At 38.9% G+C, this 15,934-nt stretch overlaps 3 protein-coding genes across 5 annotated transcripts in view; 2 read left to right on the top strand and 1 right to left on the bottom strand.

Annotated features, from left to right (window-relative positions):
- zgc:158766 (uncharacterized protein LOC100009641 homolog) overlaps nucleotides 1–9,388 on the top strand; it is a 33,301-nt gene extending 23,913 nt beyond the window's left edge. For 2 of the 3 annotated variants that reach the window (XM_046399654.1, XM_046399652.1), the window contains exons 10-24: nucleotides 161–303; nucleotides 408–546; nucleotides 663–785; nucleotides 895–1,059; nucleotides 1,363–2,231; nucleotides 2,628–2,877; nucleotides 3,220–3,309; nucleotides 3,841–4,065; nucleotides 4,288–4,458; nucleotides 4,564–4,741; nucleotides 4,852–4,968; nucleotides 5,370–5,639; nucleotides 6,537–6,766; nucleotides 7,939–8,008; nucleotides 9,006–9,388. In XM_046399654.1, the coding sequence (XP_046255610.1) occupies nucleotides 161–303; nucleotides 408–546; nucleotides 663–785; nucleotides 895–1,059; nucleotides 1,363–2,231; nucleotides 2,628–2,877; nucleotides 3,220–3,309; nucleotides 3,841–4,065; nucleotides 4,288–4,458; nucleotides 4,564–4,741; nucleotides 4,852–4,968; nucleotides 5,370–5,639; nucleotides 6,537–6,766; nucleotides 7,939–7,983 (3,015 nt within the window). In that variant the 3' untranslated portion in view covers nucleotides 7,984–8,008; nucleotides 9,006–9,388. The remainder of the gene's footprint in view (nucleotides 1–160; nucleotides 304–407; nucleotides 547–662; nucleotides 786–894; nucleotides 1,060–1,362; nucleotides 2,232–2,627; nucleotides 2,878–3,219; nucleotides 3,310–3,840; nucleotides 4,066–4,287; nucleotides 4,459–4,563; nucleotides 4,742–4,851; nucleotides 4,969–5,369; nucleotides 5,640–6,536; nucleotides 6,767–7,938; nucleotides 8,009–9,005) is intronic. The other variant, XM_046399653.1, reaches the window with a different exon arrangement.
- si:ch211-269k10.4 (uncharacterized protein LOC100150242 homolog) lies at nucleotides 9,306–13,737 on the bottom strand. The gene is made up of 6 exons (XM_046399655.1): nucleotides 13,459–13,737; nucleotides 12,039–12,220; nucleotides 10,540–10,659; nucleotides 10,326–10,382; nucleotides 10,095–10,202; nucleotides 9,306–10,011 (listed from the first exon to the last, which is right to left on the bottom strand). The coding sequence occupies exons 2-6, from the start codon at nucleotides 12,204–12,206 to the stop codon at nucleotides 9,913–9,915; spliced, it is 552 nt and encodes a 183-aa protein (XP_046255611.1). The 5' UTR covers nucleotides 12,207–12,220; nucleotides 13,459–13,737; the 3' UTR covers nucleotides 9,306–9,912.
- A 90-nt stretch (nucleotides 13,738–13,827) lies between these two features.
- On the top strand, nucleotides 13,828–15,664 carry LOC124065026. The gene is made up of 7 exons (XM_046400031.1): nucleotides 13,828–13,963; nucleotides 14,039–14,204; nucleotides 14,326–14,421; nucleotides 14,884–14,940; nucleotides 15,200–15,301; nucleotides 15,408–15,524; nucleotides 15,632–15,664. Exons 2-7 carry the CDS (start codon nucleotides 14,043–14,045, stop codon nucleotides 15,659–15,661), a joined length of 564 nt encoding a protein of 187 aa, XP_046255987.1. The 5' UTR covers nucleotides 13,828–13,963; nucleotides 14,039–14,042; the 3' UTR covers nucleotides 15,662–15,664.
- Nucleotides 15,665–15,934: the final 270 nt, after the last annotated feature.

The raw sequence follows: 15,934 nt of genomic DNA, 5'->3' as shown, positions 1-15,934 counted from the left end.
CTTTCACGATCTTTGTGCCTGTTGAGGGCAATAACATGAGGACTTTGCTTTGAGTCTTTAAAAGAAAGCTGATATTCCACTTAATTTGAGATGACATCCACTTTGCAAATGTCTTCTTTACTCATTTGATTTCATTTGCCATTGTGTACATTTAAATCAGGAGGTATCTGAGGTGATGGAACAGCAGAGGCATCTCATGAAGTGCGTGCTTGACGACACACGTCTAAACAGACTGCGCCTTGAAGGAGGCACTGTCCTTGCACGCATCAGAAAGGAAGAGGCCTGTGAGAATGAAAACTACAGGTACTGTAGGGTGGACTCTCAAATACAGGAGAAGCTCCATACTGAGATAATAAAAGAAACTTTTCATAACCTGTTTCTCCCTGTTGTTGTCTTTGTTCATTTAGGGATGCTGTTGACATGTTGAATGCACTGTACAACCAAGTAGATGAAGAAGTTCATAAACTTGTGATCCTATCTAACAAGTCTCAGAAGCAGTTAGAGAGCCTGCTGGAAGTGCGCAAGTTCGAGGAGCAAACACAACAGGTGAGTTTGAACTATTTCACTCTTGACGTTTTCATCCATGGCGAATACTTTCTGCTGCTTTTCTTCACTCTCAACAAAATGGAAAATCCCATCAACCAGTCTGCTTCTCTTTCCAGATCAAACTCTGGTTCAGTATGGAGGGAGAGAAGCAGCTCATCCCTTTGGAATCGCTAACCTTTTCTGTGGCTAAGATTAAGGAGATGAGAGAGAGTTTGGAGCAGTTTCTGGAGGAGTCGGTGGTAAATAGCATCGTCATTTTTAAACATGTTCTTTTTGGACAACCTTCTGTGTATAATTTTCAGAGGACAAGCAGTGCTAAACTGATCGGTTTTGTTCATATCCTGACAGCATCAGCAGAGGCATGGCTTGCAGCTGGTAAAAGTGTCTCCAGAGTCACTTCCCAGTTCTGTTCTCCTGGACTTTAAACAACATCTTAGCTCCATCTTAAGCGGAGTGGAGAGGAGGAAGGCCCAGCTAGAGATCCTAACCAATTTGTATGAATTCTATGACTCAGTAAGTATTAAAAAGTAAATTTGATATCCTGTCATAAGTTACGTTGCATTTAACTCGAGAATGTACTTCAGTCCAGAGTGCTTTACAATGCGTATCACAGAAGACAACTCTTGAACCCTTAATTTTGAAAGGTTCATGAGCAGTATCCCTAAAGATGGATGATTTAATGTCCCACACAATACTTGCAGGTCTCCTTCACACCTGAGACATATTCCAGGGGTAGTCTTTGTCAGGATTAATCACACCGTGTGTCTTATCTGTGATACAAACTAAATTAATCACTCCACTTTTTCAATTGTGTAGGTGAACCAATGGATGGACCACTGCCAGGAGTATTTCCATCACCTGAGTTTGGACAGTACAGGTTTTGTTCTTTCATCATCTGACATGCAGATGCTGCAGGATTACTACACAGAAGCATCCAAATTCTCCATGGACAACTTCAGCACCCTCAATGACATGGTGCTCTCCCTGGAGAGTCCTCAGCAGCTGCAGCAGTGGAACACAATGTGGCACAAATGTCAGCAGACCAAACAGCAGTTGGAGGAGACATTGACCCGAGCCACGACAGCAGCCTCCAACTCCACAGCTGTCGATCCTACGCCTTCTTTAAAGCCTGCAGAAAGCCAAACTGCCGCAGCAGAGCAGCATGGAACTAGAGCATGTGTGCTTTTACCTGGGATAGTTACACCCATAACCTTTGAGGACAACAAGCCTCACTCTGCTGGGCCTTTCTCCAAGAGCCCCACTAGTTCAATCTCCTCCTCACATTTTATTTTCCCCTCTGACTCTGACAGCAAACTGAGGCAGAGCCCCTCCATGTTTGACGACACAGACAGTGACTGCACCGTCGACTCAACCATCTCCTGCCACTCGGAGCCTGTCTACTCCGGGGCCGCCCGCCTCCGCAAGCAGCCAATGAAGAAGATCATGAAGAAGACCATGAGCTATGAGTTGAGCCCAAGGGACAGTGGCCACACAGATGTCAGTCACATTCATGGCTACACCGGAGTGTACATCAAGGGTTTGGAGGTGGCTAATAATGTGTCAGCAGAGAAGAAGTTGCAGAGACCCGATGTGACGAGCCCTGCGTTAGGACGCAGCCGCAGCATGTCTACGCCCTCCAGGGTCCACAACAGACACAGTGACGGAGATGGCAAGAAACAGAACAGGTGAGCAAGTGAACCACTGACTCTAAACGTGACCTGAATTAGTTACGCGTATGTTGTAGTAAAACCAACCGCCATGAAATTCATAACCAACTAAGAGGGAAAACCAACCTTAGCCTTCAAAAAAAGTGTAGTTGTTCCCATTTCCCAATATGACATCTTCACATTGCTTATTCCGTATGACCAACAGGCCACATTCCTGGAACATTGAATGTGTAATAAAATAATGCTGAAAAAATCCTGCCTTTCTGCTTAATAAATGATGTATAACTATAACTTGATCATGAAAAATTAAAAATGTGTTGATTATTTTTTTGGTATTATATTAATCATTACACCAATGCACTGTAAATTTCATAAATACTAACCCTTACACCTCATCATATTTTTGTTCACCAGTAAAGTGCAGCACATCATGGATGAGATGATTTCCACAGAGAGGGAGTACGTTCGCTCTCTCAGCTACATCATTGAACACTACTTCCCTGAAATGGAGCGCCTGGACTTGCCCCAGGACCTGCGGGGAAAGCGCAGCATCATTTTCGGGAATGTAGAGAAATTGTGGGACTTCCACAGTCAATATTTCCTCAAGGATCTGGAATCCTGCGCCCATTCGCCGCTGTCCATCAGTAGCTGCTTTCTCAGACATGTGAGTCCAGACAATCAGTCAGTCAGTCAATCAATCAGTCAGTGTGCCCTGAGGATGCCTTGCTGACAGCTTAAAAACAGCAGTGACTGTAATGATGTGTTGACCTGATGTTTACTGCGGTACTGATGTTTTTCAGAGCAGCTTAACTTGGTATTTCCAGTGAAGTGAGAAGGTTTCGTTATGACGCTGTTTCATTATATTAGAATATAAGGAGTGGAGGAAACCACACAATTAGATTTACAGCCTTTTGTGGGTTGAATCATTGATGTAGTGTTTGACAAAGCATACTGGAATGTCTGCATAAGTTTTACTGTAGTTATTGTTGTAACTTCCTTTGTGCAGGAGGATCAGTTTGGTATGTATGCCCTGTACAGCAAGAATAAGCCACAGTCGGATGCTCTGCTCAGCAGCCACGGGAACGAATTCTTTAAGGTGCGTCTGGAAGCTCCGGTTACATCCCTCACATGTTGGCAGGTCCCGAGGCCATCACTTAACCAAGACACAGTACAGTATCTCAAAACCAAGATTTTAAAATAAATTCAAAAAGCAAACACGTGGTGTCTTGGTCATACCATAAATTGATCACAAAATATATTGAAATATTAGAGTCCGACAAACAGATTGTAGCTAATCACAATTCAAAACTTAAAAAACAAGTTGAGCTGAGTTTGACAAAATAATTCCCAACACAAGATCCAACTTTTCCTAACTTGTGTTATGTGTTTATGTGGAAAAACTTAATGTCAGCTGCTATATTTTCATTAATATAGATCTAAAAAAATAGCATTGGTCAGACACACACAGGTGCATGAATTCACCTCAGTCGTCTAATGTCTGGTAAACAGTATACATGAAAACAGAGGTGGCCAACAGGTTGACAGTGGCCATATTTTACATTTGCATAAACACTCCCATATTCAGTTCATATTCTGTTCAAGACTGTTCATTTGTGTCTCTCTCCAGAATAAGCAGATGGAGCTCGGGGACAAGATGGACTTGGCGTCCTACTTGCTGAAGCCCATCCAGAGGATGAGTAAATATGCACTGTTGCTTAAAGACCTGATCAAGGAGTGCAGTCAGTCTCAGGAGCAGGAGCTGAGCGACCTCCGCACTGCAGAGGAAATGGTTAAATTTCAGCTCCGCCATGGCAATGACCTGCTGGCTATGGATGCTATTCGGGGCTGTGATGTAAGTAGTTATAATGATAATATTCATTCATTCACTGTAGTCATTATGAACACCAAATACTACCTAACATCACTATATAACAGTCTTGTAAGACAGAGGTCACTAGAGCTATTTTTGATTTTGACATCATCTTGTTATGTGTTCAGTAGAGTGAGGTCAGAATCCTAGCAGGAATTGTATTGTTTTGTGTGACGCATGTGAACAGTCGTGTTTCCTCTCCAGGTGAACCTAAAAGAGCAGGGTCAACTGCGCTGCCAGGATGAGTTCGTAGTCTGGTGCGGACGGAGGAAATACCTCCGCCACGTCTTCTTGTTTGAAGACCTCATCCTCTTCAGCAAGACCAAAAAGATCGAGGGTGGATACGACATTTACATCTATAAACAGTCCTTCAAAGTAAGAATTCATTGTTTGAGGAGGATTTTTTTTTTTTGACAGTTTCCCGCTGTACACTGCTTGTATAATGTTGGTAAATTTAACTACTTATTCTTTTCTATTTAGACAGCAGAGATAGGCATGACTGAAAATGTTGGCGACAGTGGCCTGCGTTTTGAGATTTGGTTCCGTCGGAGGAAGTCGCAGGACACGTTTATACTCCAGGCCAGCTCCGCAGAGGTCAAGGCTGTGTGGACAGCCATCATAGGGAAGATCCTCTGGAGACAGGCACTCAGAAACAGAGGTGTTTGTCATTATTATTTTGATCTGAATGTCTATTTGACATTCAGACTCCTTTTCCCCATCTAAGACATCGGTTTTTGTCCTTAAAGATTTACTTTTCATGCATTTCAGCGTTGCGCATGCAGGAGATGGTATCCATGGGGATTGGCAGCAAGCCTTTCATGGACATCAAGCCAAGTGATGCAGCTATCAGCGACAGAGCCGTTGACTATATCATGAAGGGGTCAGGTGAGCTGTTGTTGAGTGCTTGTTCTCTGACTTCACTGCTCTCCACTTTGTTGCGGCTTCATAGTTCGCCTTGTAATCCTTCTGATATATTAAACTTTACTTTTCTGAAACCAGAAAAACTTGGCTATTGATTACAGGTCTTTTAATGCAAACAGCATTTTGAGATTCAGTCTAATCCAGAGCGATTTGAAGTCATTACAACAGCAGTAAGCAACCGTATTTTACGGTTGCAGTAAGCAACCGTATTTTCGTTCTTGTCTTACCAGAGATGCTGTGGGGAAACAAAAGCTTCATGTTGTAATTATCATCACATTTACAAGCACTGGAATTTAAATACTTTCTTGTCACTTTGTGTCCCTCACAATAATCTTAAGGCTCACCTTGTTTGTCTTCCCCCACAGAGTCTCGGACCAGGGCGTCCATCGCGGTGCCTTCGTTTGACCACGCCACTTCATTCAAGAGACCTCACTCCACCATTTCCAACAGCAGCACCTCGTCATCCAGCAGCCAGTCATCCTCCTCCCTGCTGGGCTCGCTCAATCTTCATCTTTACTCCTCACCCTCCCACCCGCACACACATCCGTACCCAGTTCCCTCCCTTGCGCAGTGGCCTTATGACTGCATAGAGGAGGATGAGCTGGAGCAGGAGACTGGGAGCCAGCCCTCCATGAGTGAGTGGCTACTTCTTTATCTGCTGTAGAACCCATAAGGCCCATTATTTTCAGTAAAGAGAAAAAAACATCAGGGCATGTGACTGAAATACCATTTTCAGCAGAAACACTGTGGTCTAACTGTTACTTTGTTACTTTGGCTTTCTTGTGGAAACTTTGGCACACAGTCAGCAGCTCATTTGTGCTGTCTCTTAATTTTTCTCTTTTTTAAAAAAATGAAAGTATTCTCTAAGCTGTCAGTGTTACACAAGAAACTAATTTAAGTTAAACCACTGTTGTCTCATGCAGAAAACACAACAAATGTTTGACGTGCATGTACATTAAGTCTTAGTGAAAAAATCGAAATTAGACTTGGCTTTTCCATCAGAAAAATGCCCTTTAATGGCAAAATGAAAAGATCTCTTCAAAGTGATCTGAACTACAAGTGGAAAATACAGAACACGTGTTTGCTCAAGCATTCACCCTCTCAGTCAGTATTTAGTGTGTGATACCTAGTGCTGCACAAAACACTAAAATGAAGACAAATAAAGCGAAGATAAACACTATTAAAATGGAGAAGCACATGAAGATAAAAAAAGCAAGCCAAAGTTTTAAAACAAAACATCAAAATGAAAGTATATACGGTTAGCTTTATGTGTAGCTGTTTAATGGGGCTCGATAAAGGTTTACTGTCTGCCACGTGAGTCTTTTTTGCTGCTACCACTAGGAGTTGCCAAAGTCTGAACATTCATTCACATAGGAACTTAAAAAATACACAAAAGCCTGGAAAAGCTTAACTGCCTGCACAATGACTGAGCCTCCCTAAACTCTGACCTCATTGCAAAACTAATAGAGTTCTGTGTTGCCTCGTCCAGCATCGCAGTATTAATGTGTCTTCCTCTCGCTGTTGTGTGACAGTGACTGAAAGCTCAGAGACATCCTCCCAGTGTACCTCCAGTGACAGTGTAACAGGACTGAGCACCCACACTATACCAGGGCACCCAGGCACCGTCATGGACTCCTACAACAACAACAATGAGCCCTCCCCTTTCCTGTGCTCCTCCACACCCCCGTCCTCTATTGGCTCTCCTTCGATATTCCAGAAAGAGGAAGACCTCCAACCCCAGGGCACCAAGTTTATCACAGCAGTGAGTGTTGATTTGTTTGTTTTTTAGTCTCCTTATACCAGGATAACCTGATGTTTCATGAGAGTCTGTTTTGAGAATTAATAGGCAAACTCTAGCTGTGGTGATACCCGTTTATATTTTGTGGCTTTCTATTAAGTTAGTTTAAACCTACCTTTATGTAAAAGGATGGAAATTGTTCTACTGATGCTGTTTCCTTGGCTGTTTGTCAAATGTTAGTAGGTTTAGGGACAGTAAACACATGAAGTATTTCTCCTGCAAGTCTTTTTAAGCCCAGCCTTCATCTACTAGGATGGAAAATACAGCCCAAAATTCATTGTGGACCCCTGTTTAAGCGTAAAAGACATTGAAGCCTGGGGTCTATAATACATTTTGTTTTAGTTAATTACATAAGTGTATGTATTCTTATTCATCCTACTTTTTTATTCACTTTGGATAATTGTTTACATTTGGTGGCCTTGGAAGCAGTAAGTAAGATGCTCTAACTTTATTATTTTAAGCTCTGATGAAGACACGTCACTGCCAAAACATCTGTGGAGTAAAGTTTGTGCTGCATATCATATCATCCTGAAGTGCTCCTGCTTTGTGAGCGTGAATGATTGCATTTCCCTTCATACACAAACAAATACAAAAAGAGGTTAAAAAGGATAGTAATTAGAAACATTTTAGCACCATGTTGGTGATTTGACTTAAGTCAGGAAAATATTATGCAATTTTAAGGCCTGATTATAATCCTGACTTGGCCGTGACACATTGATTTTTAAAATCACTTTAATTTTACACACTCATATGAAAAACTTTAAGATTCAAATCTCTCACCTTCTGAGTTTTCTTTGGACCCGTCAAAGCTGTTTGCACTTACACTGAACTGAACTACCTGGTAAATACAATGTTGAACATGAACGTGTAAAAAAATGTTATCTGCTAAATCTTTAGACAAGAATATTTCATTGACACATTGATTTGATCTTTTAGGTTACTTTCTGAAATGTGTCTTCAATCAGACTGACTGGCAAACTATAACCAGTGTGGGAGAATTAATTATTTAAATCAGCAGTTATAATTTAGTTGGTTTTAAGACTTAACATTTAAAGGCAAAATGCTGGAAAATATTTGAGTTGAGTAGTTGAACATCAGTTTTACTCACAACATTTTTGCTGTTTTGTTTTTACCAGAGCAAGACCTCTCATATAGCAGTAGGCCTCTCTACTGTGGTCTGACTCAGAGCTGAGGGGTTTTAGCTCAGTAAGTAACTGGTGTCACCAGAGTGGACATTGGTTTTGTCCCCTTCACAGCCTCATTAACAACTGTGAGGAACCTGTGATCTGACTACTAATCTGTGTGAAAATGTGCTTTTGGTGGCTGTATTGTGTGCTGCATGGCAGTGTGTCCTGATGGTTAGAGGGCTTTCATCCTGATGGGCGGTTTGTTTTGTAAACTTTTGGCTCTTTTTCATCTTTTCCTCTTCATTTCCTCAAACTCTCATTTTCCTGCTGTGCATCCGTTTGACACGAGGGCATAAAATGTGTTGTAAATTATGTTTTATGTGTGTTTCAGCACATGCATGCTCTGTTACAACCTTTGTTTTTTTTTGGGGCTTCTGAATGCATTTATGGTTAAAAGAGTTTTTTGTTGATGAGTTTTGTGTTTTTTAAATTGTTGTTTTTTTCTAGTTTATTTTATTTGTTTCCAAACAGTGCAAATTTTATAATTTATCAAGACTTTTATTAAGGTCTTTTAAATGTGTATTAAAGACTCCTGCACACATTTGGACAATAGAATTACTCTAGTACTCTAAGATGTTTGATAGGGTAGAATAAAGCATCTGAAAATAAATAAAAACCACTGGTTTGGGACATTAGTAATTTTGTAAACTGCACCCAGAACACCAGAAACTGGACACAGATGTGTTACTTGTTCCATCTTCCATAAGCCATTTTACAGTTACAGCTTCTCAAAAAGATCATTTGAGTTAAATATCCCTCAGCAACTTGATCTTGTAATCACCACTGATGTCTAATCATTACAGAAAGTTTTAGGAATTATATTATTATAATTCTTTAAAATTTGTGTTGTGTGTTGTCTCTTTAACCCTAAAATAAGTGGATCCCATAGTTGAATGACATGTTTAATATTGCATGCTGAGTGAATTAATATATAATATGAGTGTGTAATGTGTAAAAAAAAAAAAAAAAAAAAAAATTAATTCCCCTTTCTTGTTGTTTGCTTCTTTTTTTCATAGCTGTGAAGTCCTCAAGCTGAACGCTACTTGAAGCCACAGCAGTTTGTATCAGCGCACGGAGGTGAAAATCAGAGGAATCCAGCTGCGGAGCATTAAGACTTTAAATGATGAAGCTCAATTATTAGTAGACATTTCATTATGATAACTGTAAATTGGAAAGTGACACATACACTGCCATGATGGTACGACAGTGGTCTGTACATTTGTTTTAATGGGCTAGGTATGAATCAGTGTTTATATTGTAGATGAGTTTTTTTTATTATGTACTTTACAAAACAAAAAAAATAGCAGGCAGATAAATCCAAATGATGTTGTACTGTCATATTTCCTTTTGTTGCCAGTTCATTTGTACAGATGATTAAAATGTCTAATACATGTTTTCATTTCTTTGCCACTGAAGTGAAGTCTGACAGTCTCACAGGAGGTCAAGTATTTTCACCAGAGGCTAATGACTACACTCTGCAAACAAAATCCGACCCACCAAATTAGGAATTCTTCTCAGTTCAGTGAAACTTTCTGCGTGTGAAGCCAGTTGAGTGTATATGTGCAAAATAAGCTGCTGATATTTCCACTGATAACCAAGACGGGTGTAAAACCACACACAGAGACCATTGCGGACTGGCAGACTGAGCAGCACAATGTGACTCGCTGCTACCGTTAAACACAGAGATGCAGAGAATGAAGAAGTGGGTTTTTTTTGTATGAGAGAAGCTCACATTTGCTTACCACAAGCCTTACATTCATAGCGCAAGTCAAACATCAAACCCAGACCACATTTACATTTGATGTGCAAAAAAGGACATACAACAAAACAGACACTTCTTCTAGACATTGATATGCAGTGTCCTGGTCCTCAGACAGTTCACTTATCGTATTAAATTCTTCTCACTTAATGTCAACAGTCTAATCATGGTGATTTGGAATATTTCTCTTTAGAGAACCAGAAGCAGAGGATCGCAGAGAGAACAATCTCGAGTCCCAACACACAAAGTTCTAGCAGCTCCACCTGTCAAAAATGTAAAGATCAATTATACATTAGTTTACATTATACATGTATAATGTGCATTTTGAAGTGTCATTTTGTCTTACCCTCAAATGCTGATCATTTTCTGGACTCCAGTGAGCCAGGTCAACGCTTATCAGACAAACTGCAACTATAGCTACAGTCATACAGCCACAGTTCACCATGAAGGACACCTGGAACACAAGCCATACATTCAACTTTCATTAATTACTTCTTAATTGATTCAGCTCATGATGACCTTCATCGCCTGTAATGTTTGTAATGTTAATGTCGGGCTTATACTGAGTAGTACTTACAGGTAGTAATGCTGGATATTTGAACATTAAGTTGGAAACAACTCCAGCAATGATGAACTGCAAAGAAGACAAAAGCACTGACTTCATGAGTCATTACACTGAAGTCAAGCTGTATACTAACACCTGTTTTAACTAATACTCATATCTGCTTGTCTTAGTGCATTTTTTTTTTTTTTTTTTGCTATTATAATTCAAGCGGCTTGAGCAGACTCACGAGTGCTCCAGTCATGTGGGAAACTCTGAACAAAGTGAACAGGGATTCTGTCATCTCCTGGGTTACAGCAAAAATAATTCCCACGGCAACACTGAGGAAACCGCTCACCACCTGCAGAGACTGACATGGGAACAGAGATTCGGTTCATATTTACAACAAATCGCATAACATTCATTCATACCAATCAGCTTCAATTCCATAAAAAACAAACATGCATGGTAAGTAAGGGTGCATGTGTGAATGTGCCTACATTTTTGCGTAAACTGTTAGGAATGTAGAGGAGAGAACTAAAAATTATCTCAAGTGCATCCAAATGCAACAGCAGTACGAAGGCTAAAGTTACAAAGTCATACAGTGTGCAAGACCTCAGCATGCACGATAATAATAATCTGTTAGTTCTGTTTTCCTTGTGTGAAGTGCATAAGATAAGAAATTAAATGTTGTGCACTTCATCTTATTCATGACCTGCTATGACTTTCATGCATGAAGTTAACACCATGGTTGTGTCCTTACTTGGAGTTGTTACCAAATAAACACATTAAAATAGAATATATAACAAATACATCCGGTATCAGTAAGTTGCATGAATCATGTCAAAATCATTTAAAATGTGAATTGTGTTACCACATTGAGTGGCATTTCAGCGAAACGCGGTTTCAGCTAAGTCACAGCATGTGAAACTTCATCTTTTACACAACCTGGTTTTACACCCCCCCATCCCCCCGCACACACACACACACACACCTTCACACAAAGCATTTCCTGTTGTTGCTGGCCAAACATGCACAATGGGTAAAGACAATTTTGGACATCTCTTTTCCCTTTACTGCACCTCTTACATGTTTTATGATATCACAGTCACAGGGAGGATGCCTGGACTTCAGTCTTTTCAAGATAAGAAAGAAATGAGATAGAAAATAGTAATAGCATGAGAATAAATCCACTATCTTAGTTCCTCTCATCATGAATATACACAATATTGTTGAAACACTGTAGCAGTGCTCTCATGCACACACTCTAAATAAATGGCTTCTATACTCTAAAAACCTGATTACACACATTAACATAATCTTCAAATATTTGTATGGATTAGTCACTTTTTCAGAAATCAGCTTGTAATGTTATGGGGCATAACATCAAACTGTATACTGAATTGTCCCTGAACGAGACACTAAAATCCTATCTGCTCCTGATGCATAGCAACACTGCTATCTTTGAATCAACACGTGAGTGTGTGTCTGTAGTGAATGTGAGTCAAACGTTTGTTCTTAGGATACAGGAACAATAGAGAATTGGGTTTTTTTTAACTGATATTTGTTTGATAAAATCATTTTCAGTGTGTCACCATGTCTATGTAATATTTCTGGAGTCTTCTCCACCCACTCAACATGCAACAGTCTACTGGGGTCACAAACCCAAATTTAATGCAATGGATGAAATACTGTGATTTTCTTACAACAAAATGAGGTTAGAGAACAACACCAGCATAAGTTACTTACACCCAACACGGCAGGTTGTTTCTGCAGCAGGTCATGCAGCGGCCCTTTTTCGTCTGCCAAGATCTCTGTGGCTCGGTAATGTCGTATCCTCTGTGTCTCTCTGCAGTCGGCTCTGTGTGGCTCCTCATCAGCTCCATGGATGTCCATGTCAACAGTGGCGCAGGCCATGGTGCGTCCCTGATCTGGAGAGTGACAGTTTTCTTCATGGTGAATAATATTACATAGGGCTTGAAAATAATTACATGTTCTTGAGCTTGTTTTGTTGGGTTTCTCGAAAAGTTGATTTAAAAGAGTTCGGTCACGCCTGTTCTAATTGGAAAGTGTCATGAGCCAACTGTTGTTGTGATTTGGCATTATATAAAGAAACTGAATTGAACTGAAATTGAATTGAATCCTTTCTCCTTTAGTCTTAATATGGGACAAATACAGTAGCCTTAAAAAGTACCAGAAAAAATGGATTACAAATTATGCTTTGTACAGTTCAATAACAAACTGTCAAAAATTAAGATTTTAAATTGTTGCTGATACCGTGGGGTAATGATTCAGCTTCATTTTTGAAACTGCTGTTGTGGTGTTTCTCGACTTAGTTATATTGTGGCATATTTATATCGACCATATAAGGAAAATAAAGCATTAGAATTAAAATTTGAATTTCCCTCGGGATCAATAAAGTATCTATCTATCTATCTATCTATCTATCTATCTATCTATCTAGAGATGTCTTTCATTGTAGTGCAATCCAATACATCAGATCATGTAACTGCGTAAACACCCAAACGATTAAAGAAACATCAATAAAATCCAAACATATCTATACGCCTATACGTTTTATTGCAATTATCGCGCTATACTTCAGTACACAGTAACGCACTATGCAGGTGTTTTTTGTGAATTTGGCTGATGCCAAATATGAAATGCTTTTTATTATAGTTGTTCCTGAACACAGTTTGTTTTTGGATTTGCAACAAACTAGAAAGAGTCAATACAGTAAATAAAATAACAACGAAGCTACTGGCCTGTTAAATGTCAAATTAAACATTTGCACGAGTCAGGAATTCTGCATCACTGACCTTTCATAAATTTTAGGTATACAGAAAAGCATTTGTGTAAATCAGTCCGTATTTGTCAAACAAGCTGAATAATTGCCAATGATATTTGAACTTCAAATATTAAGATAATACATTACATGTTCACTTTTTTGTCATAGCTTAAGTTTTTCAGGCAAAAGGTTTGGATCGAAGCTGTTGTACAAAATATCAACATCTCGTACTGAACTCTTAGATGACACAAAACTTTCAGATAGAGTACACACATACAGATCTTGAGATTCTTTTAAATTCATCTTCTCTATTTAAAACATGTACCACAGAGCTTTTTTTTGTCTTTTTCATAGGAATTCAATAAAAGCTGGTATTCTTACCACGTTTGGCTTAAGCAGTATCTATTTCACACTCAAACAAAGGCTTCACTCTTCAGCATGATTTTGACTTCCCTGCAAACACTTTGAGAGATGAGGTCATCTCATTTCTTAACTTCCTCACTCTGCCAGTGGTCTACACAGTATCATCATGTTTCACCCTCAGTGCCTCATTTTCATAAGTTGTATGTTATGGTAAAGTGTTTGCTCAAAAACATTGAAAAACAAAGCACTTTTCTTTAAATCGATGAACACAAATAAGAAATAAAAAATACAAAATAAGGTCTTAACAGTTTTAAATGTTTGCGTTTGCCAAATTGTGTGTGTGTGTGTGTGTGTGTGTAAGAGAAAGAGAGAGAGAGAGAGAGAGAGAGAGAGAGAGAGAGAGAGAGACAGAGAGGTGAGAAAGCAAAGTGTTCCAGGTCATTTCCTGGTACACTGCTAAACTCATTTGACAAAGCGGAGAATTTCAGGGTCTGAATCAAGACACGGAAAGAAAAAAAAGAAGGTATTTATCCAAAACTTTTAACACCAGATCACAGTGATGCGAACTGCTTTTGACATTCTTCGATCTTGTTCACAGGAGAATGAAGAAGACGTTTGTCTGTGATGAATCAATGATCATCACGATTCCCATTGGGAGTCTAAAGGACGCTCGGGGAGGTCAGCTGATGCCAGAGAAGTTTCAGTGTGTGTACAAAGATTCCTACAAAATCTTTGTTATTAATGGAAAACCTAAACCCCTCGGGGTAAGTTAAGTTGTGTTTTTTTACTCAGGCAGAGTCATGATCATGAGCTTATATTTTTGCGTCTAACTTCCACACAGAAAATACAGCACTGTATTGAGGTATTTTATTTATTTTTTATTAGGCAGCCCAAGCCATCGCCGGCGTGTTCATTCTCACTCTGGGCCTGATTTTTATTCAGACAACAACCATCGGAGTCCTCACTCTGCCCAGTGTTCTGGTAAATACAGTTGCAAAAGAAAAAAATGATTCACTGATGATTCTGTAACAAAAGAGAATTCATCATCTTAACATATTTTCATTGTTATTTACTGTTATGGCTAACAGGGAAAATCTATACAAGCTAATCGATACAAGCACTGTTCTAGTACTTCCTTTTGCTGCTGTGACATTTAAGTTTCTCTGCATGAAGTTTATCTTATCTTATCTTATTTTATCTTATCTTATTTTATCTTATCTTAACTTATCTTATCTTATCTTATCTTATCTTATCTTATTTTATCTTATCTTATCTTATCTTATCTTATTTTATCTTATCTTAACTTACCTTATTTTATCTTATTTTATCTTATCTTATCTTATCTTATTTTATCTTATCTTATCTAATCTTTTTTGATATTGTGCAATATTCATCATTGTACATCTGTATCTGTATTCACACATTTTATCAATATCTCATTAGTTTGTGGTCTCTGGTATGCTGTCCTATGCTGCTGGCCAATCTCCAAACATTCATGTGGTAAGATAAAAGTGGGTTTAGGTCACAAAAATCAACAAACTACTACAAACTACTATGGGGGAATTAATCCTTTAATATTTCTAATAGGATTTTTTTTAGGGTGTGGTGTTTCTGAGCAGATTTTGTGTCTTTTTTATTTTTTTCTTTTATTTTTTTTTTTAAATCCATTAACAGAATGCATTAGAAAGTCTTGTTATTTTGGCTCCTAATTATTTTTTTTGCTAACACCTGTGTCATTACTGCCCTTTTGACCTTGCAGACAAAGCTGTCATTCTCTCTGAACATCCTCAGTTTCCTCTGGTCGGTTGTGGCAGTTGCCCTGGGTACCTTTACTTTTACAAATGGCTCATCTAATCTCAAGGTAAAAAAAAACAGCATTTATCCCTTCATAAAGTAACCTTTGTGGCTGTCTGAAATACAAAGCAGAAATGTATTTACTTTCACCACATCTCAACATTTTTTCATAGCTCCATGACGGGATCAATGGACTGATTATTTCACTGCTGATTGTTGAAAACTTAATTGCCCTGTTCTTGATGTACTGGTTGAGTAAAGCTGTATGCAGAGAAAATTTCAACAGTTTGGTAAGTTTTTTTTTTTGTTTGTTTGTTTTTAAATACACAACAACTGCAGATACCGTAAGAGGAATAATATTATTTGTAACTAATGGTGGTCATTCTTTTCTTTGCAGCCCATCATACTACTGAAACAGGGAGACTGAATTCAAAAGGCTTCATAAAGCTCAGGAAACCAAACACCAATCAACTACTGACATGGTGGGCCATCAGTTTCACATATCTCTCAACATACAGCAATAACGTTAAATTAACGATCATTTTCATTTCATAAGCAGAGGAAAAAATATGCAAACAGCAGATACAAATTACCTGTTATTTTTGTTTGTACATATCTACCCGTTTATACCGCACTATCCGATCATTTTGTAACAGTGTTGCTGTTTCCACGCTCTAAACTTAACGTTTAATAAAATTAC

This window comes from Scatophagus argus, chromosome 9 (assembly GCF_020382885.2).
Source record: "Scatophagus argus isolate fScaArg1 chromosome 9, fScaArg1.pri, whole genome shotgun sequence".
Taxonomy (NCBI): domain Eukaryota; kingdom Metazoa; phylum Chordata; class Actinopteri; family Scatophagidae; genus Scatophagus; species Scatophagus argus.
Note: the sequence above shows the minus strand (reverse complement) of the source record. Positions and strands in the feature narration are given on the sequence as shown.